The 25,804-nt window shown below is 41.1% G+C and overlaps 1 protein-coding gene across 2 annotated transcripts in view; it reads left to right on the forward strand.

The window, feature by feature from the left end:
- The window catches only part of sh2b3 (SH2B adaptor protein 3), a 62,128-nt gene that overhangs the window by 22,532 nt on the left and 13,792 nt on the right, over window positions 1–25,804 (forward strand). For both annotated transcript variants that reach the window (XM_088993984.1, XM_088993986.1), the window contains exon 2: window positions 4,233–5,393. In XM_088993984.1, coding sequence (XP_088850110.1) covers window positions 4,260–5,393 — 1,134 coding nt within the window. In that variant the 5' untranslated portion in view covers window positions 4,233–4,259. The remainder of the gene's footprint in view (window positions 1–4,232; window positions 5,394–25,804) is intronic.

Here is a 25,804-nt window from a genome sequence, read left to right on the forward strand (position 1 = left end):
TGAAGAGGTGATGGACGGGATCTGAATTTCCTTTTGGGTGGAATGACTACAAACTGTTTCTTTGTTGACATAATCGGTTGATTGGTGAAACCACGGCGCCAATGCCTTTCTAATTATCTGAAGAGACGCTTAGTATCAGCCGTGACTAATCATTTTTCCCCATCTGGGAATGTGTGACCCTATAGCGTCCCCTTGACTTTAAAAGGAAGTTTGGGGGGGGTCATGTTTAAGATCACAAAATAAATATTGTGGTGTTTGAGGCGAGGAGGGGAGGCGGGTAACAATGTGCATTCACTTTGGCACACTTGAGTCTTTTTGAATGAAGTTCAGGGTGATTTTTATCGCACACCAAGACTTCTTAGTAGAACTTCTAAATGAAATTGGCACCATTTAGCTGTGGTGGAAAAAAAAACATTTTTGACCTCAATCCACTTCATCAATGCCCCAAATCGTCGTTGACCTGATGCAACCTTCCTCGGTGTGTCATCAGTTTAGCAAATGATTATCGACACCTCTTGACCACACTTTCTGTCTCTCCAGTTTCAAATAGGCTATTCTTGTCAAGGCACTGTTTGTTTCACAATTATAATTAATGTTACCGATTGTTATTATTTTTAGGTTTTGGAGCCATTATGGCTGAAATGCTGATTATTGCAGGTACAAAAAATATATAATAATAATAATACATTTCATGTCTTTCAAAACTCTCAAGGTCACTTTACATTCACAGGATAAGTTTTTCTGTGGGTGAGCAACGGCACACGCGCCAGCGTTCACTCAACCCGGAAGTAATTCAAATAGATAGAAAGCTAGCTAATAATAACAATACATTGTATTTATAAGTGCCTTTCAGAACTCTCAAGAGCATAGCTAATAGATAGATAGATAGATAGATAGATAGATAGATAGATAGAAAGCAGTGAAGAGAGGAAAAAAGAAATAAAAATAAAGTCCAGAGAAAAGACAAAAAAAGCTGAATTCGCCAAAAGAAAGTTGAGCCAAAGAGCGAAAAAACAAAAAAAAGGCACATTTGAACAGTGCGACAAAATGGCCGCCGCGGGAAAAAGGGAAGAGAAGCCCACCCCCAACAATACAAATAAAAATCACCATCCAACGTTAACATGGGACTGTCAGGCCACAAAGACGCGCTTCTGTCGACTCAGCACAAATCCCTCATCATCGCTTCAGTGGCAATGAATAAGCTAACCCGTCCTATTTGTTTCGTTATCACTAAACCAATACGGGTGGAGGGGGAGATGGTGAAACCATGCTAATTTTATACCATTATGTCTGACACATAATCAGTCAAACGCCGCAGTAACGGACTCTGTGATGCATCTGACAGGGTAGTTAAAAGAATCTTAGTATCATAAATAATTCCTTCTACAACCTCCACAATCGACTTGCGACCAGTACACAGACTGTTTTTGTTCATTTAGAACAAGGGTGTCCAAACATTTTGCAAAAGGGGCTAGATTTGGCCTGTTAAAAATGTAGGGGGGGGCAGCCTGAGCAGATATTCTTTACATATAACAGCAATTAATTTACACAAATTTCAGCAGGCCATTCTGTAAATATGACGTGGAGCGCCATTGCCGAATTTGTTCGGGTTGTTTTTTCTTGCGGGGGGTGCCGATAAACTGCTGGTCAAACGTCTGGCCAGGTTTTTTTCCCTTCCACGAGGGGACAGCATTTGCCTTTTCTACAGCTGACCCCATTTCAAGGTCAGATAACTCCTGACCCATATCACTTAGGAATTAACTCTTTTTTTCTGATGAAAGAAGAGAGTCTAAGGTTTCTTACGCAGCTTTGAATGTTTATGTAGTCCTAAAACTTCATATTCTGTGGGTCCTGTAATTTGAGTGAAAATGACAAAAACCCTGTCACTGGAGCGGACATATTCTTGTACGTCTGGCACTGAATGAGTTAAGCATGTGTTTTGGTTAATTTGAAACATGCATATGAAAATTTAATTGACATTGAAAATTGAAATTGACTATTCACTTCATTTTTACTTTTACACCTTTAATTGTCGCCATTTTACACAGACGTGTCGCCATTTAAAAAAATTGGGGAGCTCATTCAGTCAATTAGTCATATACTAATTTTATGTTCCGAATTGAGTTTCTAGATGGCAGCACCTAAAGGACAACTGAAGCCCCGGACGAACTGGGGGCGGGACTTTCTGGAAATGCCCAATTCGCAGCTCAATTTTTTGCAGATTTTGGACACTTTAAGTCATTTTTATTGGTGTTTTGCATTTGAATAAAAATATCATACTGCGTGTTTTGGGTATTTTAGATGCTATAAAACGTTTTTCTGATGTCAGTTAGGAAACCAAAAAGTGACGTCGGTTGTCCTTTAAGGGACAATCGACGCCTCCGGACAAGTTGTGTCCCTAATTTGTAAAATCACTTCCAATGACTTCTACTGAGCGTATTTTACAAAGATTCCACCGCATATAGCTATATTTTACGTTTTAATAATTGCGCTGAATATTCAGGAAGTCTTGTTTTCGAGTTGATGGCGATGTCTGACATGACGTCACGTCTGGAACGCCCCTGACCAAGAAAGTGACACACAATGCATTTTGGGTACTTTGTTTGGTCTGAAAATTTCATGTTGATGGCGAAATTAGTAGGAAAACACATAAATAACGCAATGGTGAATAGTTGTGTGTTGCACTGATACTACTATTTGATATGAGCTGACACAAATTCCCAGCAGACTATTAAGCCCATTTCCAATGGCGCTTGTACGCCATTTTGTACATTTTCCGGGACGCTACATTGGAGTCCAGACGCCTCAAAATGATCCGGAAGGACTTCTTTAATCGATTGCAAACATTTATGATTTCCTCTTCAGAACTATTTGAATCATATTCATAACTGGATGAGTAACCAGAAAACATATTCTCCGAATCTGAAGCCATTGTTCTGATTCTAGAGCAAGGCAAGACGTCCTGGCGAGACGTCACGAAAAAGGGGGCGGGACCTTCTGAAACTCGCCATTTTTGGGGTCATTTTGAAGTAGATTTGGGATACTTTAACTCATTTTTATCGGTGTTTTGCCTTTGACTGAAAATATCAACCTGCGTGTTTTGGGTATTTTAGATGCTGTAAAACGTTTTCTGATGTCAGTTAGGAAACAAAAAAATGGTGTTGGTTGTCGTTTAACAGCGCTATTGCCCAATGTATTATTTCTACATACGGGCCAGACGTTATTGATTTTATAACGAAGGCTGCAGGACGGATAAAAATTGACCACGGGCCGCATTTGGCCCCTCAACCGGACTTGGGACACTAGCCTGGTTTAGAATAAACCCCTTTATTGGAGCTCTCATGAATTGATTTTGAAACAAAGAAAGTGAAACGTGTATATATCTGGTGCACACATCAGTGTGTGTATGTGTGTGTGTGCTGGTGGGGGTGGAGGGGTTGCGCCTGTAAATAGGTCGCGTATTCACACCCGAGCACACAGATGGCGGAGCCGGCCGGCAGTGTGGTTGATTGAGAAATTTTCCAGCCATACTTCCTTAGTCAGACCTCATTCACTGTCTGTCTCAATTACTTATGAATGTGTTCATTCATTTCACATACTTGACCTTCTGCAATCGGCGCAGGAGGGGAACGAGAACACAATTCGCCGTGTTAATTGCTTCCACTCCTTTCTTCTTCTCTATTATTTTCTTTATGTATTTATTTTTGCTTTTTAAGTGGGTCCATCTCCTGACTGGAACGATTTCCTCCAGTCCTCATGCGTATGATTTTCTTGACCGCGTGGGAGTCAGTGTCTCTCTCATGGAGTGGAGATTGGACATTTTTTTTCTGGTGTGAGATACAGTAAAGTCTCGTTATATCGATATCGGTTATATCGATAGTACTGCTTATTACAATACTATTTCTATGAACGCAAGGAGAAAATTTACATGCCGCAGGATCGGATATATCGATAGTCCGGTTATATGGATATTTTTTCCGACTCCCGAGAATATCGATATAACGAGACTTTACTGTAATTTGTAACATTTTGGATGTTCTGTCACATTGTTTGATGTTCTAAGAATGTTCTAAGAAAATACCGGATGCTCTCGTGATGATCTGAATTGACTCCTACTTCCATTTCCATTTCTTTCCGTTTTGTAACTGCCACCCGTGCATCTATTCGCCACATTCATATTGACTTTTGAACCCTTGTTTGATTGACTTCTCTGTGTGTTTGCGTCCCTGCAGTGATTCTCAGCCGGTGTGGTTACTGCAATGAATGGTAACACATTCCAGCCAGCCAGCAGCACCGCGACAGTAGGAGGCGGCCAAGGGGTGGCAGTGGCATCACTCCCACGTGGCTGGAGGGAGTTCTGCGAGCTGCATGCCATTGCCACAGCGCGCCAACTCGCGGGACACTATCGGAGTTTCGCCAGGGAGCGCCCCCAGCATGACGCCCCCCCGCCGGAGACTTTTTCCAAGCAGTTCACCGACCTCTTCCAGCAGCATTTTTGCTGCGAGGTCGACAAAGATGGCACACCTCTCCAGCAGAACCCCTCCTCCAACGCTCCCGGCAGCATCGCCCCGGCGGTTCATAGGGTTCCGTCGCAGACCGTGATCGGTCGATTACGAATCACCGCTTTCTCCGGGGTGCAGGATTACCGGGAGGCGGGCCGACAAACCGGAGGAGCCGCTCTCTTTGCCGTGGTGTCGCCAAAAGTGGAGCCGGTGGTGGTGACCAGGGAGCAAGAGCGGCCCCTGCGGTGCGCGGCAGGAAACCCCCGTTCAGGGAACCCGGTGCTGCTCAGGGGCTTGACCCGTACGTTGGGTAGCGGGTCATTGTTGTTCCGTAGCCGTAGTAACGAGGAGCTATCTGGTACAGCGAATCGACACATATCCGACTCTTCAACTTCGGGTCCGGCGCACGCCGATGTCACACACTTCTCAGTCAGTCAGATCCGGCAGTCTGTCCGACGACTTTTTAAGAAAGGGCCTCTTCCCAGGCCACCCTCAACACAGGACCTGTCCATCAACAACCCCACCCACTCCTTCACCGGCCCCGCAAGCGTCTCGCCCCGCACATCCGAGCAAATGTTACCCCCCTGTTCCTCTCAACCGCCCACTACTCCCAACGCCGAAACGACATCCACGACGGTGTCGCCTCTCTCTGGAGTCGCCTCCCATTTCCTGGATCGTTTCCGTTGGTTACGCGGCGGGAGCATGAGGCGAAGGAGGTCGGAGGTCAGCAGCTGCTGTAAAGAAGGCCAGCTGAGGTACTTGCTGGTGGACGACGCCATCTCAGACTCTTTGCCGCGATGGCAGCGCTGCCGCCTGCTGGTCAGGAGGATCAGGGATAGCCAAGGCGAAGGAGGCGAAAGCTACCAGTTGGAGCTTTATGATCCCCCAAAGGTACAAACACACACAAACGCATGTAAATCGACTTATAATAATAATCATAATACATTTCATTTCTAAGCGCCTTTCAAAACTCTCAAGGTCACTTTACAGTCGCAGGATAAGTTTTTTTCTGTGGGTGAGCAGCGGCAGCCACGCGCGCCAGTGTTCACTCAACCCGAAGTATCTCAAATAGATAGCAAGCTAGCTAGCTAGCGAATAGATTGGGAACGGCTAGTGAATAGACAGCTATTAGCTAGCGAATAGATAGCCACTAGCCAGCGAATAGATAGCTATAATAATAATAATAATAATACATTTCATTTATAAGCGCCTTTCAAAACTCTCAAGGTCACTTTACAGTCACATGATACATTTTTCCGTGGGTGAGCAGCCACACGCGCCCGTGTTGACTCAACCCAGAATAACTCAAAAAATAGAGAGCTAGCTAGCTAGCTAAGAGATAGCTAGCAAGCTAGGAGAGCCAGCCAGCCAATAAATAGCCAGATAGCCAATAGACAGCTAGATAACGAATAGATAGCAAGCTAGCTAGATAACACTAGAATCCAAACACGCAAGGATCCAATTGGCGGATTTAAAATCCAGGAAAAAAAAATATTTTGTCTATGTCATTAGACTAGGCGGAAGCAACACATAAGAACGCAAACTACAACTTTCACACAACCCACATGGGGGCACAAGTCATTTCCTGCATCCATTTGTTTTCGTCTCGGGTTTCCCCCCTTCCATTTTTAAATCAACTCTCTTGAACCCTCTGTTTATTTTCATAAGAGCAAATAAAATCAAAGTGTCGCTGACTTTTTGGCCAAATAAGAGCAGAGCTATTTTGGGCATTGATATTGCTATGGAGTTTTCGCATTAGCTTTCGGTCACCAAGTTAGCATTTTTAACTAAACCCACTCGCTGCTATGTAATATCAAACAAGCTGTGAAATTGGTCAATTGGAATTGAACTGACTAGTTCTGTGATGCTGGTTCTAATTATTTTGGGTCCTTTTTATTTTAATTCCAATGAGAATTTTTTTTTTCAGGCAGACAGGGCATTCCATTTTTACACTGCATTTATGCTACACTTCTCAGTTTAGTCCATCATGTAGTTCACACAAAGCACTAACTCTTTAAAGATGCTAAGAGGAAACAGAGTGACCCCCCACACCCACCCCAATGCCCAAATGAAGGCTATCATTAAACAACAACTAGCATTTCACCACTTTGGCTCTTCTCCTATGTGATGAATGACAGCAGGGGTCGGGAACCTTTCTGACTAAGAGCGGCATAAAAGCAAAATATGAGAAACGTTTTTCAGTGACAAACACGCACGTAAACACGCACGCAAACACGAACACACACTTTTCTGCGGGTGAGCAGTGGCGGCCACACGCGCCCGCGTTCACTCAACTCACCATTAATATGATGGTTTCCGTTCCTCATGATTGGTAAAAATCCAGCCAAACGATCGGAATTAAAGTCAACTGCTAGTTACTGCTAGCTAGCCTGCACACGTCTCATTAGCTTCCACACTTGCTTTCTGCTGTCTCTCGCAGAAGTATAATGATGCTAACGTTAGCACAGAGCTTGTCAAAGTGCCACTGACATTCGACTGTTTCATTGATGGTATTGTTTCATTGCAAATTAGAATCAGAACCTTTTCTCTCCATAAAGGCGAATCCTTCCGTCCATTCAACCTGAAGTGTACTATACTTGTCATTTTTTTTACTTGTCGGGTTTATTTAAAAGTGACGTTTACCCGTTTTAACATGAATGGCCACCTAGGTCGTTGTCATCGAATCAAAATTACTCTTTGAACATTAATGGCCACGTTACGTCAGTATCATCCAATCAAAATTGTGCTTTCCGCCAACTGCAGCCCAAACAGGAAATGAATAGTGCAGAAGCCAGAATATGTATTTCGTTTTATCGGCGAGCCAGATGAAATCATCAAAAGAGCAATATATGGCTCGCGGTTCCCGACCCCTGAATTACAGTAATCCTCTGTTTATCGCGGTTAATGGGGACAGCGATAGGTGAAAACATGCGAAGTGGGGACATACACACACACTCTAAATGGAAAGCGCTGATCCACGCAAGCATTTGAATCGACCGATCAAACAGTAACCCACGTGATTAGACACAAGGGGGTGCTGGGCAGGGCTGAGAAGATGCTGTTCATGGGATATTGTGCTGTAATTGGTCGACGTCAGCGCCGGGAACCAATCAAGCTATAGCGATGTACAAAACCTGAGTCATTTTTAAATGAAAAAAAATCTGCAATGCACTGACCCCGCGCTAATGAACCGTGAAGTAGCGGGTCACTGTACTTCAAATGGACGTCCTCTCTCACTGTTATGAGAAGGTACACCTCCCACGCTGCTTCCTGTTTGTAGCTCACTTGAGCCACACGCTCGCTAGTGTTCAACATGTGCCTCCGTTCGGACTCAACGATGAATCTCACGTTCACGTGTCAGCCCTTTGGCTTCAAGAAACTAGCTTGAGGTTACACACTTGGAAATAGCGCGTCACGCTCACGGAAGCATCCCGTTTGTTTGTTTGTTTTTCAATCTCACCTATGTTGGTTGCAAGTGTGTATTCGGGCCACAGACGTGCTTAAGCTAGGTCAGTGAGAGAGATGGCATGCGTGTGCGCTTGGTAGCGTTTTTGTTATATTTAGAAGCCCTCAACTTCTCTGCCAGCTGCGCGCTCCACCGCATGCTTGAAGTAATTGACTTAATGATAGAGCCCGAGAGCCACGCGTGCCCGTGCATACATGTACGTTTTGCGCACCGTGGCCAAAGATCTCGGCCCTGCTTGACTGTGACGCCAAATTCATCGGAGGATCTCTCACTTTTTGGGTTTTATGCACACGCGTGCGGAATCTTGGCAAGGGCGAGCGTAAACGGCCCCGAGAATGGCCTTAAAAGGAAGGAGAGCTGTTCACTAACATGTGCACAATTTAAGGCTCGTGTGAGGAAAATGTGTTTCAAAAACTAAATAAAGCTGAAATATATCAGAGGACTTTCCCTTTGTCATCATATGAGCACAAAGATGGCAATAATAAACACGTCCGATATTCGTGACTTGTATTTATATCTTGGCTGTGTTGTCTTTTGTGTGAAACGGCATTATCAGTAAGGTCATTTAGCTCAAAGAGGAAGCTGCTTGGGAACTGATAATGTCGTTCCTGCCGTGACACAGCTGCAAGAAGTCCTGAGAATAATCAGAAAATGTAATAATCCCAGCAGATGATCTGATGTCGGATTACTTCACGTGTCAACGCGACGGTGAATAAAAAACAAATGTGTTTTTTCCGGGCGCATCAAGTGCCTTTTTGTTATTGAAGGCCCAACCCAAAGCTGCATTGTCTTAGATTGAAGGTCCGATAATGAAAATGTGTGTTGTGTAATCAAAGTCTGTGACCTCACCATTATTTACATATTTCCTGTAGATAGGATGAGTTGGGGGGGAGGCAATTTTACAAGTCCCAAAGTCAAAGCGATGCTATTGTGAACATATTATTTATTTATTTAAATGGGGCTATTTCAATTGGTTTTTAACTCATCCACTGCCATTCACAAATGTATTCGGGAATTGGAAATATGACATAGAACTTTTTTTTGGGGGGGGGGGGTTTATCTTGCCATGGTGTTGATAAAGCGCTGGTCAGACCTCTGGCAATGTTTTTTCCCTTCCACGAAAAGTCAGACAAAGTCTGGGCTTCCCTTTACAATTTTTTTATGACAATCCAGTAAAAGTAAATAAATGAAAAACATTTTTGTGGGATTCATCGATCTATTCATTTTATATAAGCACTTCTCTTCAGTGGGTCATAACTAAGTAGGAACCAGTTTCCACCGACTTTTTGGGATACTGCTAAGCTCTTTTCCTCCAAAAGTGGTCAAGTGGTCAATATTACAGTACCAGTAAGTTGGAGCCCTCAACTCCTCTGCCAGCTGCGCGCTCCACCGCATGTTTATAAAATTCGCAGATGCATGTTTAAAGGACAACCGACCCCTCCGGACAGGACAAGTTGTGTCCATAATTTGTAAAATGGCTTCAAATGACTTCTACTGAGCGTATTTTAAGATTCCACCGCATATAGCTATATTTTACGTTTTAAGACTCGAGCTGAATATTCCGGAAGTCTTGTTTTTGAATTGGTGACGAGTCCTCACCCTACGTCACTGAAGGAACGCCCCTGACCGAAAAAAGGACACATTGTAGCAGTCGTTCCATCACGTCAATGCATTTTGCTGTACTTGTTTGGTCTGAAAACCTCGTGTTGCACCGAAAAGAGGCAGAAGAGGACGACAAAGCTCAGTGTAAGGAATTAATCAGCCTGTGGAAACGGGCTGATTAATTCCTTACATGGAGCTCTGCCGCCATCTTCTGCATTTTCTGTGACACTACACGTCAGTCTTGAGCCATCAAACCCAGACCCGACCCAGAAAACCTTCTTTAATCGATTGCAAACATGTATGCTTTCCTCTTCAGAACTATTTGAATCATATTCATAACTGGATGTGTAACAAGAAAGCATATTCTCCGAATCTGAAGCCATTGTTTTGATTCTCCAGCAATGCAAGACGTCTTGGCGTGACGTCACAAAGTGGGGGCGGGACTTTCTGAAAATGCTCAATTCGCAGCTCAATTCTTTTGCAGATTTTGGACACTTTAAGTCATTTTTATTGGTGTTTTGCATTTGACTAAAATCATCCTGCGTGTTTTGGGTATTTTAGATGCTATAAAACGTTTTTCTGGTGTCAGTTAGGAAACAAAAAAGTGCTGTTGGTTGTCCTTTAAATAATCTTTGCTTATACTGAGAAGTATACATACAGTATACTTTTATAACTTTATTTGTTCCCGTTTGTTATGCAAAAGTACACTTTATATACTAATACACAAGTTGACTTCATATGCACTACTATCGTTTTTTACGGATGAATTGATTTGTTGCAACCGTGATGCCCAACGCCTCGCTTAAGTTGGCTTTTGCTCGATTTGTGGACGAAAGAGTCATGTCAAAGATGCTTTCCTGCAGAAGTGAATCTTGTCATTTCAGCTGAAAGGACGGAAGTCAGGACGCAGGCGTCACCGATGGCAACATCTCATCCCGGGTTCTTTGGCTTCAGTATATTAACTCATTCACTGCCATTATTGAATTTATTCGGGAATTGAAAAGCATGACATGGAGCGCCATTCCTGAATTTGCTCGGGTTTTGTTTTTTCTTGCAGGAGGGTGCCAATAAAGCACTAGTCAGACCTCTGACTCAATGCTTTTCTATGAGGGGGCAGCATTTCCGTTTTTTCCATGTTGGCGCTTTGTTACAGCTTTAGCTGTTGTTAAAGCCCTATATAAATCATTATGTATGTATTGTATTTTGTACAGCTGCCCCCATTTCAAGATCAGATAACTCCAGACCCATATAACTTGGGAATTAACGCTGTTTTTTTCTGATGAGAAAAAAAGGTTTCTTGTGCTACATTGAACGATTATGTAGTCCAAAAACGCAATGTTCGGTGGGTCCTGCAATTTGAGTGAAAATGACAAAAAACCCTGGCACTGGATTTTTTGCAATCGTCTGGCAGTGAATGAGTTAAAGAGGACAAACTGATCCCCCAAAATCTGTAAACAATTTACATTCTTTTCCTCTCCGTTTTAAATTTAAAGTGGCCTGTGCCGACGGGAATGAATGTTTAGAATGAAATCACTTGAGCTTCGCCTTGCGATTGTCGCCTGTCAGATTTTTGAACCGCCCCCGCCGCTGTACGAGTGTTCCTTTTCCTTTCATCTGATGCTTGCGCGTGCACAAAACGGCAGCCGAAAAGCTCAGAATATTGCCAGGAAAGTTGTGGTGATCAAAAGTCACTTGAGTTCCCATAAACGGCTAAGCATCTCTTAGCGGATGTGTTTCCTCAGATCTCCTGTAGGTTTTGTCCTAATCGCATCTCATCTGTTTGTTTGTGTGTGTTTGTTCCAGCTTTTCTCGCCCTAATATTTCCCACATGCTTTCTCTTTATGATTTCCCCCCCACCCCCTGCTTAGCTTGTGCTTTGCCGTGTATTGGCAGCATATTAGAGCTCCTCTAAATGCTTCAGTGACACGACAAAAATTCCAAATGAGGTTTAATGTGGCGTTGCTGTAGCCAATATGATTGATTGGAAAAATTTGTCATACATGCATTACCGTACCGGGATGCTCATTTGAATTTGAAATCATTGTCAACAAGTTGTTAGCGCATACCAAAGTATACGAAAGGGCGATTGTAAGCATCAGTGGAAAGCAGTTTTTCATTCAGCCTGTGTTAGGGTCTTCATGAATGATGCAGGAATCAAAAGTAAAAACAAAAAAGATTCTTTAAACCCCAAGGGGCAGGCAGAGAAGGAGAGCCAAGAAGGAAGAAAAAGAAGGGGCTTGTTGGGAGAGCTTTTATAAAGACTGACAGGATGTGATGTCATGTAAAGATGGACAGAATGTGGCATGATGACAGGAGGTCTGATAAAATAAAAGATATGTAAAGAAATAGAGAAGATGTTAGAAATGTGTTCGTATAACGAATTGCCCTAACACCTGATCATGCTGTTGTGCGTTATTTGTACTTTAGCTTCTTAGATGGCAACATGGTGTGTTGATTAGCCCCTCGTTGTATGTACCATAACTAAAGTGCTTCATAAACACAGGCCCGGTCAGCAGAACCGGAACCCAAACGCAAGCAGAGGTGGGAATCGCAAAGTGGATAAAGTCATTTTGCGTCTTTTTTTTATTGTTATTCAAGTTTTTTTATTTCATTCAAGTACCTTTTTTTTACAGTTTTGTAGCGCATTAACTCATTCACTGCCATTCCCAAATTTATTCGGGAATTGAAAAGCATGACGTGGAGCACCATTTCCGAATTTGTTCGGGTTTTGCTTTTATCTTGCGGGGGGTACCGATAAAGTGCTGGTCAGACCTTTGGCAATGGTTTTCCCTCCCACGAGGGGACATATGCATGCATTGTATTATATTTTGTACAGTCGCCCCCATTTCAAGCTCAAATAACTCCAGACCCATATAATCTAGGAATTTACTCTTTTTCTCTGATGAAAAACAGAGTCTAAGGTTTCTTACGCTGCATTGAATGTTTATGTAGTCCTAAAACTCAATATTCTGTGGGTCCTGTAATTTGAGTGAAAATGACAAAAAACCCTGTCACTGGAGTAGACACATTTTTGCACATCATCTGGCAGTGAATGAGTTAAAACGAACACCAAAGATCTTGGATTTGGATTCTCTTTAGGAGGTGGGCTCGACAGTCCCCCCCCCCCCTGGCTCGCAACAATGAGCCGGATGCTTCACTTTGACTGTTGAAGAGCCCTTAAATTTGCACATGTGTTTCGGTGTGACAGAAATCAAGAGAAACATCTAAAGGAAGTGAAGTGGTTAGAGTCATGTGGTCAAGATGTTTGTCAGATCTTGCTCTCGTTTCTTTCTAGTGTCTCTTTCTGCAAGAGGGGGGTCGGCAAGCAGCCCTTTTTATTGTATAAAACCCATGTGTGTTCCCATTTTTATCTATTTGGTATTAATTGTATTAAATGTCTTCTCCGGGATGAACCACGACTCAGCCGAGCCCCCAAAGTAAAGCTGCCCGATAATTTTCCTTTGTCCAACCACTGCAGCAGTGAAACCAACTTCAACCAACATTGGATATTCTTCGTTGTCATCTTCTTCTAAATCAAGCTTGGATACATTTCTCAGCAATCTAGTCGAACTAATTATCATGTCACCCCTTTTTTTCGTGACGTTTATCTCAAAACTTTGGCTGTCTATCGCAATTCAACTCTGGGAGTACCCTATTTTCCGGTGTATAAGGCACACCCAAAAGCCATGATTTTCTTCAAAAGATGACCCTGCGCCTTATACGCAGGTGCTTCTTTTATGTGAAGTAATATTAAGCTACAACAGGTCTCGCAATGAGTGTCAGCAGCCATTGATTCCATTTTTCCCCACAGAAGAAGTTGTGGGTAACCCTAACCTCTACTGTATAATGTTATAATGTATTTGGAAAACATTTAGATATTTATAAATTATATTTGGAAAACTTTCATTGAAGGTGCGCCTTATAGTCCGTTGCGCCTTATATCAGAATCAGAATCAGAAAACCTTTATTTGTCCCACAATGGGGAAATTTGCAATATAATATATGGAAAAAGTTTGAAAATACACCATTCATGGATGGTGCGACTTGTACTCCGGTGCGCTTTGTATTGGGAAAACTTTTATGTATTTTTATATTATATTTGGAAAACATTCGTGCACCTTATACTGTGATACCTCGGCTTATGGACGCTTTAGCTAATGAACTTTTTGCCTTACGAACGTTAAATTTGCGAGAATATAATCTTGGCATACGAACTATTTTTCAGGGAACAGACGGAGCGCCACAATGAGTGATGTGTCGTTCGCGAACAAGCCGTTTTTTGCAGCTCCTGAAATGGCAGCCGGCTTTTTTCCCCTTCTATTCCCCGCCCCCAGTCTTTGGTTAAAGCCGCACGTGATTGGTCAAGATCCGTGAAACAGGAGGAAGGGGACACACGCAGCAGGACACATGCAGCATTGCGTGGGGGGAGGGGTACAGAAACAGAAATGCGCGCACGCACACACACACACACACACACACACACACACACGAAAGGGAGACAACAGAGCTTGAACCAAAAAAACAAAAGTGAAATGGTGAGAAAATGGATAGAAAACGCAGTGAAATTCAGACTCATTTCATCTTTATTGATAGTTCAAAGACAGAGTGTAAACTGCAAGGTTAAAATATCCTATGACTCAGGCTCGACAAATAACCCGCGCAAGCCATCTGTACAATTTGAAGAGAACATACAAGCAATGGAACCAGCTATTAATGAAGTTTCTAGTGTGTCTGCCTGCATCTGTTACTGTTGCAATATCACAACTTCTAAGATGTACAACCCAGAGGTCCTTGAGACATTTGATGCAAAAAGCTATCCATTCCATCAAGCCATGAACAACTATCACAAAGGTAAATAAAACGACTTTATTATACAGTACAGTTTATTTCTTTAATTACAATCCCATAGCACATTTATTATACATAAATAATGTATATTGTGTGTAGTTTTAAGGCTTATTTAGTTGAAAATTATTTTTTAGGGGGCCTGGGAACGGATTATTCTAATTTTAATGGTTTCCTATGGGAAATTAATGTTTGGAATACACACTTTTGGCCTTACACACACATTCTGTGAAACCAGTTAAGTTAGTATGCCAAGGTATCACTGTATATGGAAAAAGTTTGGAAATACACCATTTATTGGGGGTGCGCCTTATACTGCGGAAAATACAGTAAAATGGGGAAAACAAAACTCAACCCAAACCACATCCACACGGGTAGAGGGGGTGCTAGAATCCATCCCAGCCATCTTTGGGCAGTCGAAGGGGAACATCCTGAACCGGGTGTTTTTTGTTGTTGTTGTTTTGGGGGGGGTGGGGGGGCAATGGGCATATTTTAAGGAGGGATCTGCATGAGCCATTTTGACAGTCTCGCACAGGGAAATTAATTTTGAGAAGCCACAAAACCCAATTTAATAAATTGTATCGCACATGTAGTTGCACGAATATCACTGTAAAGTGTGAATGTACGAAGTGGTAAACGTTTGGAGTCCAACCCCGAATGTTCCCGTGCCTTAAAAACTGTGTTTGCTTGTAATGTTCACATTGTGCAGCAGCTGTGTAATCTCCTCCAGCCTAGAAGCTTGCTCCTCTCACTCTTTCAGGTTTCCATCACAGTACATTAGGTGTACATTACGTATTATTCTGGGCCTCTCACTTTGAACAGAATATTAAAAAAATGATCTAATCAAATCCCCATTGCGAGTGGAGCATGTCCACCTCTCGGAGCAAATTGCCTTTTTTAAACATGTTGGCATAGTTTTGACCCGGGCTAGTCATGTTTGGCGTGAACGCTGGTGCGGAAAATCTTATCGTGGGTTTGATCTGGCTCCCAGTGCAGGCTTGCTTCTGGCTCAGCTGAACTCGGGAAGTGAAGTCAAGAGGAGCAGAAGTGCGTTAGAACGTTTGTTCAAACGTGCCAAAAGAGGAAAGAAATGATGGCGGGTTGGCCGATTATTTTCATAAAAACAAAACAAACAACAACAAAAACACTGACAGGATAATATCATGCCTTTTTGTTGGTCTGAATGGGATTCTTGTCTGAATTGTGATCGGGACGGATCTGCATTTGATCACGTCATTGATCAAGATAGAGACAAACAATCAGTTTTAAAATAAACTTTTGATCCAGACTTTTTCAAGCTCTGCTGTTTTTCAATTTTGAACAAGAATGAGGAATTTAAATGCAAATTTCAGCTTGCTCAAGGAACATTAAACAAGCGTAGCAAAAATAACAAAATTAATACATGTGACCCTCGTGAGGATAAAGCGGAACCGAAAATGAATGAATGAATGCAGATTTCAATAGCAAAATGGCCAATGTCAAGGCAATTTTAAAAAAAGTGGAATAAAAAAAATGATAATTCAGCTTGCTCAAGTAACATTAACTCATCCACTACCAGACGATGTGCAAAAATGTATCCACTCCAGTGCCAGGCTTTTTGTAATTTTCACTCAAATTCCAGGGCCTACGGAATAATGAGTTCAATACAGCATTGGAAATCTGAGATGCTCTTCTTTCATCAGAAAAAAAGTTAATTCCTAAATTATATGGGTCTGGAGTTATCTTAGCTTGAAATTGGGGTGGCTGTACAAAAGCCAAATGTTGCCCCCTCGTGGGAGGGAAAAACAATGCCAGTGGTCTGACCAGTGCTTTCTCGGCCCCATCGGAAATACCGGGGGAAAAAATGGTAAATGCGCTCCTTTTTGGATATTTTCAATATCCAAAAAAGATCGGGAATGGCAGTGAATGAGTTAATCACATGTAATGGATGGAGAGATAGAGACGAACAATCAGTTCTTAACAAACCAGACTTATTGGAGCTCTCTGCTGTTTTTTTTTTTTAATTTTGAACAAAAATGAGGAATTTCAATGTGAATTTCAGCTTGCTCAAGTAAAAAAAAACTGATTTATAATCCGAAAAATACGGTAATAATAATAACAACACATTACTATTAAGTGCCTTTCAAAGCTCTCAAGGACATTTTACAGTCACAGACAAGCATACGTACTATAATAAATAAAATACAATCACAAATAGAATGCAATAAATAAAATACAATTATGAATAGAAACAAGAGAGTGAGCTATACAGAAACTGCAATTTTAAATAGGTGGGTTTTGAGAAGGTGTACAAGTAACATTAAACAAGCATAGCATAAATAAATGAATAAATAAATAAATATTTTTTTAAGTTAAATAAAGTTTTACCCTTGTGAGGATGAAGAAAATGAAAATGACTGAACAAATCCAAATGTTCACTTCAAAGGCCTTTAGAATCTTCTACATTAAGTGAAAAAACAATAAATTACAAAAGTGTCTGATCAATTTTATCAACTTTAAAAAAATTCAATTCTTAAGGCAGCCATTGTTTTCAACATTTTTGATGCCTTATTTTCTGGTGTATAAGGCGCACTGGAGTATAAAGCGCACCCCCAATGGATTATGTATTTTCAAACCTTTTCCATATATAAGGTGCACCGGACTATAAGGCACACCTTCAATGGACGAAAACAATGTTCAGAATATAATATAATAATGAATATAATAAATATATTACTTCACATATAAGGCGCACCTGCGTATAAGGCGCAGGACTATCTTTTGAAGAAAATGAAGGCTTTCGGGTGCGCCTTAGACACCGGAAAATACGGTACACTGTTCTCCGCTTGAACTTGACTCAGTGTTTTGACAAACTGTCATCTTGGGAGAAATCTTTTGACAATGTTTATTGTTTTTGCTCTCTTGATTGAACGTTAACATAAACCCACACCCTTAACGTGTCTACAAAGTCAAATGTGAACACACGCACTTGCTGCTCTTTTTTGAAAGGAGTTGGATAAAGTTGGAAGATGAGAAAAGTTCCTCTTGATTTTCTGGAATGATGACGATGAAGTTCCATGCTGGCATACGTACGTGCTCAATAAACCGAGACGTTTATGGCAGAGGATGTCACTGCCACAAATCTTTCCTGGCAAAACATCTCGTATATGAAAAGGGAGAAATTACAAAGTTAAATATGGGGGGAGGGGGAGATATACTTTTTGTATGTGTGAGTAATGTATGCTAACATTGTGGCTGCTGTGCTGACGATTCATTTAATCATGTTCTTTTCTCATTCACATTCTAAACCACTCTTGATTATTTTTTTTATTCATTTGATTTGGATGAACCTCAACAACAAAAAAATAATACTGTTCCAAAATAATACCACCAAATTTATTCCAAAAGTAGGAACTGCAGAAGTTTGCTTTGACTTGCGAGTAAAAAAAATCTGAGATGCGCTCTAAACCCACCGTAACCACAAGCAACAGTTGTCGGATAAGGACCAATGCTTCCCAAAAAGTGGCTTGTTGCAACTTCCAACTAGAGTTGACTAACTCTAGTAACTAAACACAGAACAAATCGTATTTAAAACAACCACATAACTTTGCCATACGAACGTTGGGTTAGCTTAACTCATTCACTGCCAGATGATGTGCAAAAATGTGTCCACTCCTGTTGGATTCTAATTCCTGTTTCTCATCTGGTTCGGAGTTGAACGAAGTTTTATGATGAAATACCAGCGGGGACGATAGATAGTGAACAGAAAAAAATACTTTATTCTCGTAAAACAAAAGGAGAACATCTCTCGTCTGAAGCGGGAAGCCAAGACGCACAAAGCCCGCCTGCTCAAACTAGTTTAAAAGTACACAGCAGCGATCTGTTGTCCAATCAGCTACGGACAAGTATTGGAAGTCACGCAGCAGCGATCTGTTGTCCAATCAGCTACGGACAAGTATTGGGAGAACATTAGACTGAAAGTTGATACTTGTTACACTCTGCAGACACGCAATTATTCAACTAATAAGCTTCATAATTCCATGTAGACTAAATTAAACATGCAATAACATATGTTCTAAGCTAAACATGGAATAACATAATATGTTTACTAATCTAAGCATGAAATAACATAATATGTTTACTAATGTGCATAAGCACTCTATCAACTCCATTGCCAGGGTTTTTACCATTTTCACTCAAATTCCAGGACACATCGAATATTGCGTTTTAGGACTACATAAACATTCAATGCAGCGTAAGAAACCTTAGACTCTCTTCTTTCATCTGAAAAAAAATAGTTCATTCCGAAGTTATATGGGTCTGGAGTTATCCAAGCTTGAAACAGAACGAAAATGCTGCCCCTTGTGGAAAAGGAAAACATTGACGGAGGTCTGACCAGCGCCTTATCAGCGCCCCCTGACCCCTGTGCAAGAAAAACTAAAACCTGAACAATTTTGGGAATGGCAGTGAATGAGTTAATTCTCACACACGGTGTAAACACAACACAAATGAGGGGGCAATACAAGTAGACAGACAATATAAGAATACACACAGGCATAAAAATTACGCTTCAACAACTGTGACTTTAATTGAGTTCACAGTAAGTGATTGTATTTATTTTATTTCAATATAATTAGCCCCAAGTGGCTATACAATTAGTCCCAGGAAGCAAAAATAGATAAAATATTCATAAATGTTTAGTGTTTTCACATTCTATAATTTTACATAATCATAGTATGTTTTTGTTGAGTACAATGTTTTATTTCTTATTTCTAACGAACAAAAGTATTGCTTTTTTAAGAAGGGTGCTAAATTGGGATGGATTAACAGTATCTCCATTCATTTTAATGGGGAGGGGAGATTTGCTTAAGTTCTGAGTATAGTCACAAAATCAATTGAATTCCGATCTAAAGTGCTGTCAAGAAGGTTAAAAAAAATCTAACTTTACAATGCACACAGTATGTATTTATTTTCTTGCCAAAACTCTTTAAAAGTGCAAAGCAATTAATAACATCTCCAGTCAGACCATCTCTAATTCATCAACTCTGAGCTAAATTGGCCCATGTGAATCTTTTCTGTGGATGTGTGTGCTTTTTTTTTTCAACATGTGCATATTTCGCCAGCCCTTCACTATTTCTCAGAAGCCTAGAAAAAAAAACTGACACATTTATTTCATCTCCCTCCACCAATTTCCTAGAACACTCTCTTCGATCACTTCTGCGCGTCCAGCATGTGTGTGTGCGCGCTTTTTAAAAGTTTAGTAAATGTGCAATTCTGTCACCACATCCTCCTCTCCTGCCGCAGATGGTGTTGATGGAGAATATGAAGAGATCAAAACTACCTCAGTGGAATGCTTGTTTTTTTTTAAATATAAAGTTGAATCAAACATTCTGTTTTCAATCAAGATAATCGTGTTCGGTTGCGATTAGCACTGTCCGAGGGATATTCATTTCCATTCTTTTTGTGGGTGTAGTTTTCAGCGGTGCGTGCAGTGAGGTAATGCTTTGAGTCCAGAACTGAATAATACAACACAATTTAACCAAAATAAAGTAAAACTGGCACTTTGCCGCCACCTGACCAATGTGTAATGATGCTGGAATGTGTTTTTGACCTTGTGTTCTGTATTTTTGTTAAGCTGTTGGAAAAAGAAAAACATTAAACAATAATAATTTGTTGATGACTGTCCCCATTTGACTGGCCAAAGAGGGCTGTGATAGATTCTAGCATCCCCTCTATTTGTGTATTTTCCAACTTTTTGGCAGTGAATGAGTTTTCCAACTTTTTTCCAACTTTGTGCATATTTAAGGCGCACTGGAGTATAAGCCGCACCTTCAATGAATGAAAAAAATTTTCCAAATATAATATATCAATCTATAAAGGTTTTCCTAACATAAGGCATACCACATTATAAGGCACTACAGTAGAGGCTGGAGTTATGCAATACTTTTTCTACAGGGGCTAATGGAGTCGATGGTTGCTGACAGTAGTTGCGACACCTGTTGTGGCTCAATGTTACTTCACATATAAGGCGCACCTGCGTGGAAGGCAAAGGGTCTTTTTTTTAAGAAAATCAAGGCTTTTAGGTGCGCGTTATGTACCGGAAAATACGTTAATCAATTTGCGCAGTGCGGGAGCTCACGTGACAGAACTTGGGAAAACAGGTTAGTTTATGCCGCCATTTTGTTTGGTTGTTTTGACTTCAAGATGGCGCCACGAGAATGGCTGCCTTTCCAGCATCTCCTGTGTTTTGTTTTTCTACTTCTTCCTTCGCTTTCGTTTTACTTTCATCACTTTGCTGCGGTGAAATGTAAATTTCTCCATTGCGAGACTAATAAAGGCTAACCAATACAATCCATTAACTAGCTTCAAAAATAGTGACAAATATTTATTGCTGGTCTTGGCTTACGAACTTTTCGGTTTACGAACCTTACATTTATGAAAATTTTACCTTGGCATACGAACTATTTTTTGGGATACACACAGAGCTGCCACAATGAATGATGTGTCGTTCGCGAACGAGCCCGTTCTCCTAACAAGAAAATGGTAGCCGACTGTTTTGTCCTTTATCAAAAGTGAAATGGTGAGAAAATGGATAGAAAACAGTGAAATTTGGACTCGTTTCAACTTTGATAGTTCAAAAGTAGAGTGTAGACTGGAAGGTTAAAATATCCCATCAATCAGGCTTCACAAATAACCCGCACAAAACCATCTGTACACTTGATGCAAAAAGCTATCAACCCAGCTAAACAGAACATAATTGATGAGGAACTACATAAAATTATCACAGAGAAAGCACCTACATGGGATCATTCCTCAAGATGGTGAAAGAAGGTTACGTTCCTCATCAAGTGTTTAATGCTGATGAAACCAGCCACTCTATTCCATCAAGCCATCAACGACCATCACAAAGGTCAATAAAACGACTTTATTATTAAGTAGACTTTATTTCTTTAATTATAATACCATAGCACATTTATTATACATAAAAATGATTTACTTTAAATATTTATGTAGTTTTAAGGCTTAGAAAATGAGAAAGTAGAAAATTATATTTTATGGGGACCTGGGAACGAATTATTCTCATTTTAATGGTTTCCCATAGGAAATTCATTTTTGGGATACACACTTTTCGCCTTACACACTCTGGCTGGGAACCAATTAAGTTCCTAACCCAAGGTATCACTGTACATGTTGTACCGAGCAACCTTGTCAATGTAACAAGTGTGTTTTTTTTTTTTTTTGTCGTTGACACACTTTGATGGATTTGCAATCACTGTTGTGGAATCACACAAAGAAGGCTGAAATACACAAGTGCAAACTTTGAAAGAATTCATTCACAAATCCTACAAAAAAACAAAACACGATGGATGTTGTTGAGATCTAATTTTCCATTGAATTTTGATCGAACGCCAACATGTCCGCCATTTCTGGAGTTTGGCTTTGCGGGTTCCACCGTACGCTTTGACAAAAATGGATATTTTCAGTCTGAGAGAAACAAACCGCCCAGGGGAGCACTGACAGATGTGCCGATTATGACATTGAAAGTTGAGGTCTCCTCAGCCCCCAGCCGATGGTCTCATATGGTGCGCGTGCGTAGACTCACACACACACACACACACACACATACACAGGCACTCTGGACAGTGTAGGCCCCAGCAACCCTCATCGGGATAGCGGAATGTTGCATGTCAGTCCGTTACCATGGCAATGGCCTTGCAAAAGGGACCCTGGGAATGTCATGTTGCTCTCCTAACATCCTGTGTGTCACCCAAGTGTGGGTGTGTGCGTGATCGGTACTGTACGGACGGCATACCCGCGTTTCGGACCGAATGGGCGCGAGGTCGCTCGGTCACATCCGTTGTTGCCTCGTCTGTTGTCGAACTACTTTCGTCCACGTCTGCGTTGTGTGAAAGTGTCCGTGAGGGTGAGGAAGCGTGAGTGTGTCTTCGTAGGCCGCGGTGAAAGTTGAGTCAGTGTGAAAAGGAGAGTGAGAGACGAGTCATAATGCACTCGTATTATCAGCAACCTGTTGAAATATAGCCCGCTTTACGAGACTTGCTCATTTGCAAATCAGGCCTTGATTTTAATTCACAATTTGCAATATCACAATTACTGACGATGTGCAGTGCAGGTGTCAAACTCAAGGCCCCTGGGCCAGATCGGCCCGCCACATCATTTGATGCGTGTCAACTTTCATGATTCTTGCTGGAAACTGTACTTGTAAATAAATGTATGAAATAATGTAACGTAATTAATTGCGTTCGGATTTTTCACCGCGCCTCCGAGGCAAGCTGTAATTCAGAAGTAGACATGGATGGGTGGATGGACGGACGAATGGACAGACAGACTGATAAATAAACAAATACCTAAATAAATAAATACATAGCTCAATAAACAAGTAGCTGAATAAATAAATAGCTAAATAAATATATACCTCAATAAGCAAGTAGCTAAATAAATAAATAGCTAAAACAAATAAGTACAAAAATAAAAACATTAAGAAATAAATACATAAATTCATACATAAATAATACATTATTAATACATTGTTAATACATTGTCAATACATTATTAATACATTATTAAAACATTAACACATTAATAAATACATAAAAGATAACTTGATAAATAAATAGATAAATAATTAAAAATATGGTTGACACCACAGCATTATTTTTTCATGATTCCCAAAGCACTCAAAAAATGTCATATTAAAAAAAACGAATCCTGAGCGAATCCCATCCTAAATTAATAGCCCACAAAACAATTTTTAACATGCCTTTTGATTTCGAAACTTCACATTAAATACAATCAGACTTGTTTGTATTTAATGTTATAACCTAAAAAAAAATATCTCAATTTGAGTATTTTGAATTTATTTGAATCCCCTTTTCTTACCATAGACAACTTGTTTTTCCCCAGTTGAAAAACATATTTGATGGCTTTTGGGACCTTTATTTTTTTGTGGTCTCACTCCCACCAATTGCCGGATGAGAAAGCGTAAAAATAAAAATAAATAAATAAATAAATAAAAAGATGACTGGAGGGCTATGCGGAAACGACCCAACAAGGCACTCAAGCACACATGGGATCAGTCATTTGAGATGCTACTGAAAAACACCCCGTGGGGATTTTACTGTACGCTTGCGCTCACTTGCTGTGTCTTGATACCCGTGCGATTCTCTGCTGTACTATACAGGTACGGACGCATGCGTGTGTATGATGTCAGCGAGTACCCCCCCAGAGAGCCTCTGAGCTTTTGGCATGTCTCATGTGTGGCCGTCTGTCCAATAAATGCACCATCGACCCATTTAACATAATGTGTGTATGCTAACGTTTATTGTTTGTTATTGTGGAGATGATCAGTCATCACCGCCTTGTGACCTGGCTTCCCCAATGGAGTTGATTCACCAGATAGATCCGCACCGTGATGTGTTGCTCAACCACTCAAAACATCTGCTGCTCGTTTCTTCTCCATCTTGTTCCTCTTCCCCGCCACATGTGGTTCCTCAAAGTCATCGCAAACTCATTCACGTTCTCACAATGAATTCCTCGCTGTGAGTCACTCTCGCTTAAGACCAAGATCTCATTCGATCCCACACCTGCGTCAGAGTCGTGTTAAGCCGTGCGGGGTCACTTCATCGATGAATTTTGAGGATTTGTTGTTTTTTTCTGTTATTTGAGTGACAACGTTAGTAATTGAACTCTGCTGTTTATCGTTACTTTTATGACACTTGAAAGCCCGTTCCAACCGTTGTTGTTCAATTTATAGATTATTATGTTGTACTAAAACAAATATTGTAACAGTGTCAAGTACAGTGATACCTCGGTTTACGAACCCCGTGGCTTACAAACTTCGATTTACGAACGTTACATTTAGGATATTTTAACCTTGGCATACAAACTTTACCTTGGCATACGAACTGTTTTCGTACACGGAGCTGCCTCAATGAGTGATGTGTCGTTCGCGAACGAGCCCGTTCTTCTAACAACAACATGGCAGCCGACTGTTTTTGTCCTCTATTCCCCACCCCCAGTCTTCGGTTAAAGCCACGTGATTGGTCAAGAACGCAGCAGTGAGGGGGCTGTTTTTGTTGTTGTTTTTACTTCAAGTTGGCGCCACATCTATTAGTTATCTATTAGCTAGCTAGCTAACGTGATCTATTTGAATTATTCCCGGGTTGAGTGAACGCTGGCGCGTGTGGCTGCCGCTGCTCACTCACAGAAAAACTGATCCTGTGACTGTAAAGTGACCTTGAGAGTTTTGAAAGGTGCTGATAAATGAAATGTATTATTATTATTATTATTATTATTATTATTGTTATTATTGACTTATTCATCAATTAGATGTGCACTCTATATGTAACATGTGGAGGTGATTAGACATTCGAATGGTTTCCTAAAATTCATGACGACCCCTGAGAGGAAAATGTAACTAAAATGTGGCCCGCGGCAAAAAAAAAATAAGTTTAACACCCTTGCGTTAGCTAAACAGAACGTTAGCTTCTCACCTCATTTAAGTTCATTAACAGCAACTCACCATGGGGCTGTTGAAATGAAATTCATCTTCACTTTGACTTTTGTTTGATCATTATTCCTCTATGAACAAAGCCCGTGCAAAAAAAATTAAACACAATACGTTGACAAATTTCATATAATAAGTGTAAATAAAGACCGCGGTCTCAGATATGCCTCTGCAATTTCACTTTTAGTCACTTCCTCCCGATTGCATCCGACTTCAAATGAGTCATTCCGCTCACCCGTGTGAGGACACGTCTTGTTGATGATATTAGACGCCGCGGTTGAGACACCCGACTTTCCGACCGACCGGTGGCGTCCATTCACAAAATGTGCCCATCTGAGCAAATCATTTGCTCATCCGGTGAGTGTGCGTGTGTTTGTTTCAGTACATGCGTGTGTCTGCGTCTGAGGATTAGCGTAGACATTCCTCAGGTTCACACACTGTCGCATGGACTCAGACTCATCCGGTGCACAAAAGCCCTGGAATCTGTCATCCGTTCTGCTCTCCATCACTCCCTCTTTTCCTCCACGAGCCTCCTCCATCTCACCCCACCTCCCTCAACGCAGTGTCTCGCTGTCTCGTCTGTTTCCTTTGGATGCTTTTGTTACTGCTTGTTGTCCCGCCGAGCTGTCGTGTTCATTCCAGAAAGGCGTTCGAGTCTGGTTTGTGCTCCATGTATGGACGTGGTAGTCGGTCGGGCCTACGACAAAGCCGTTGAGAGAGCGATGATTGTTGTATAAATTTCCTCAGCAGTTAAATAAACTGTGGAAATTTGTCGGAAGATAGATCGCTGTAGATCAAGGGTGTCAAACTCATTGTTTGCCGCGGGACACGTTGTAGTTACACTTTCCTCTCGGGGCAATTACAATATTTCATGCCCTCCACAAC

This window comes from Hippocampus bargibanti, linkage group LG04 (genome assembly GCF_051943395.1).
Source record: "Hippocampus bargibanti isolate YZ-2025 linkage group LG04, ASM5194339v1, whole genome shotgun sequence".
Lineage (NCBI taxonomy): Eukaryota > Metazoa > Chordata > Actinopteri > Syngnathiformes > Syngnathidae > Hippocampus > Hippocampus bargibanti.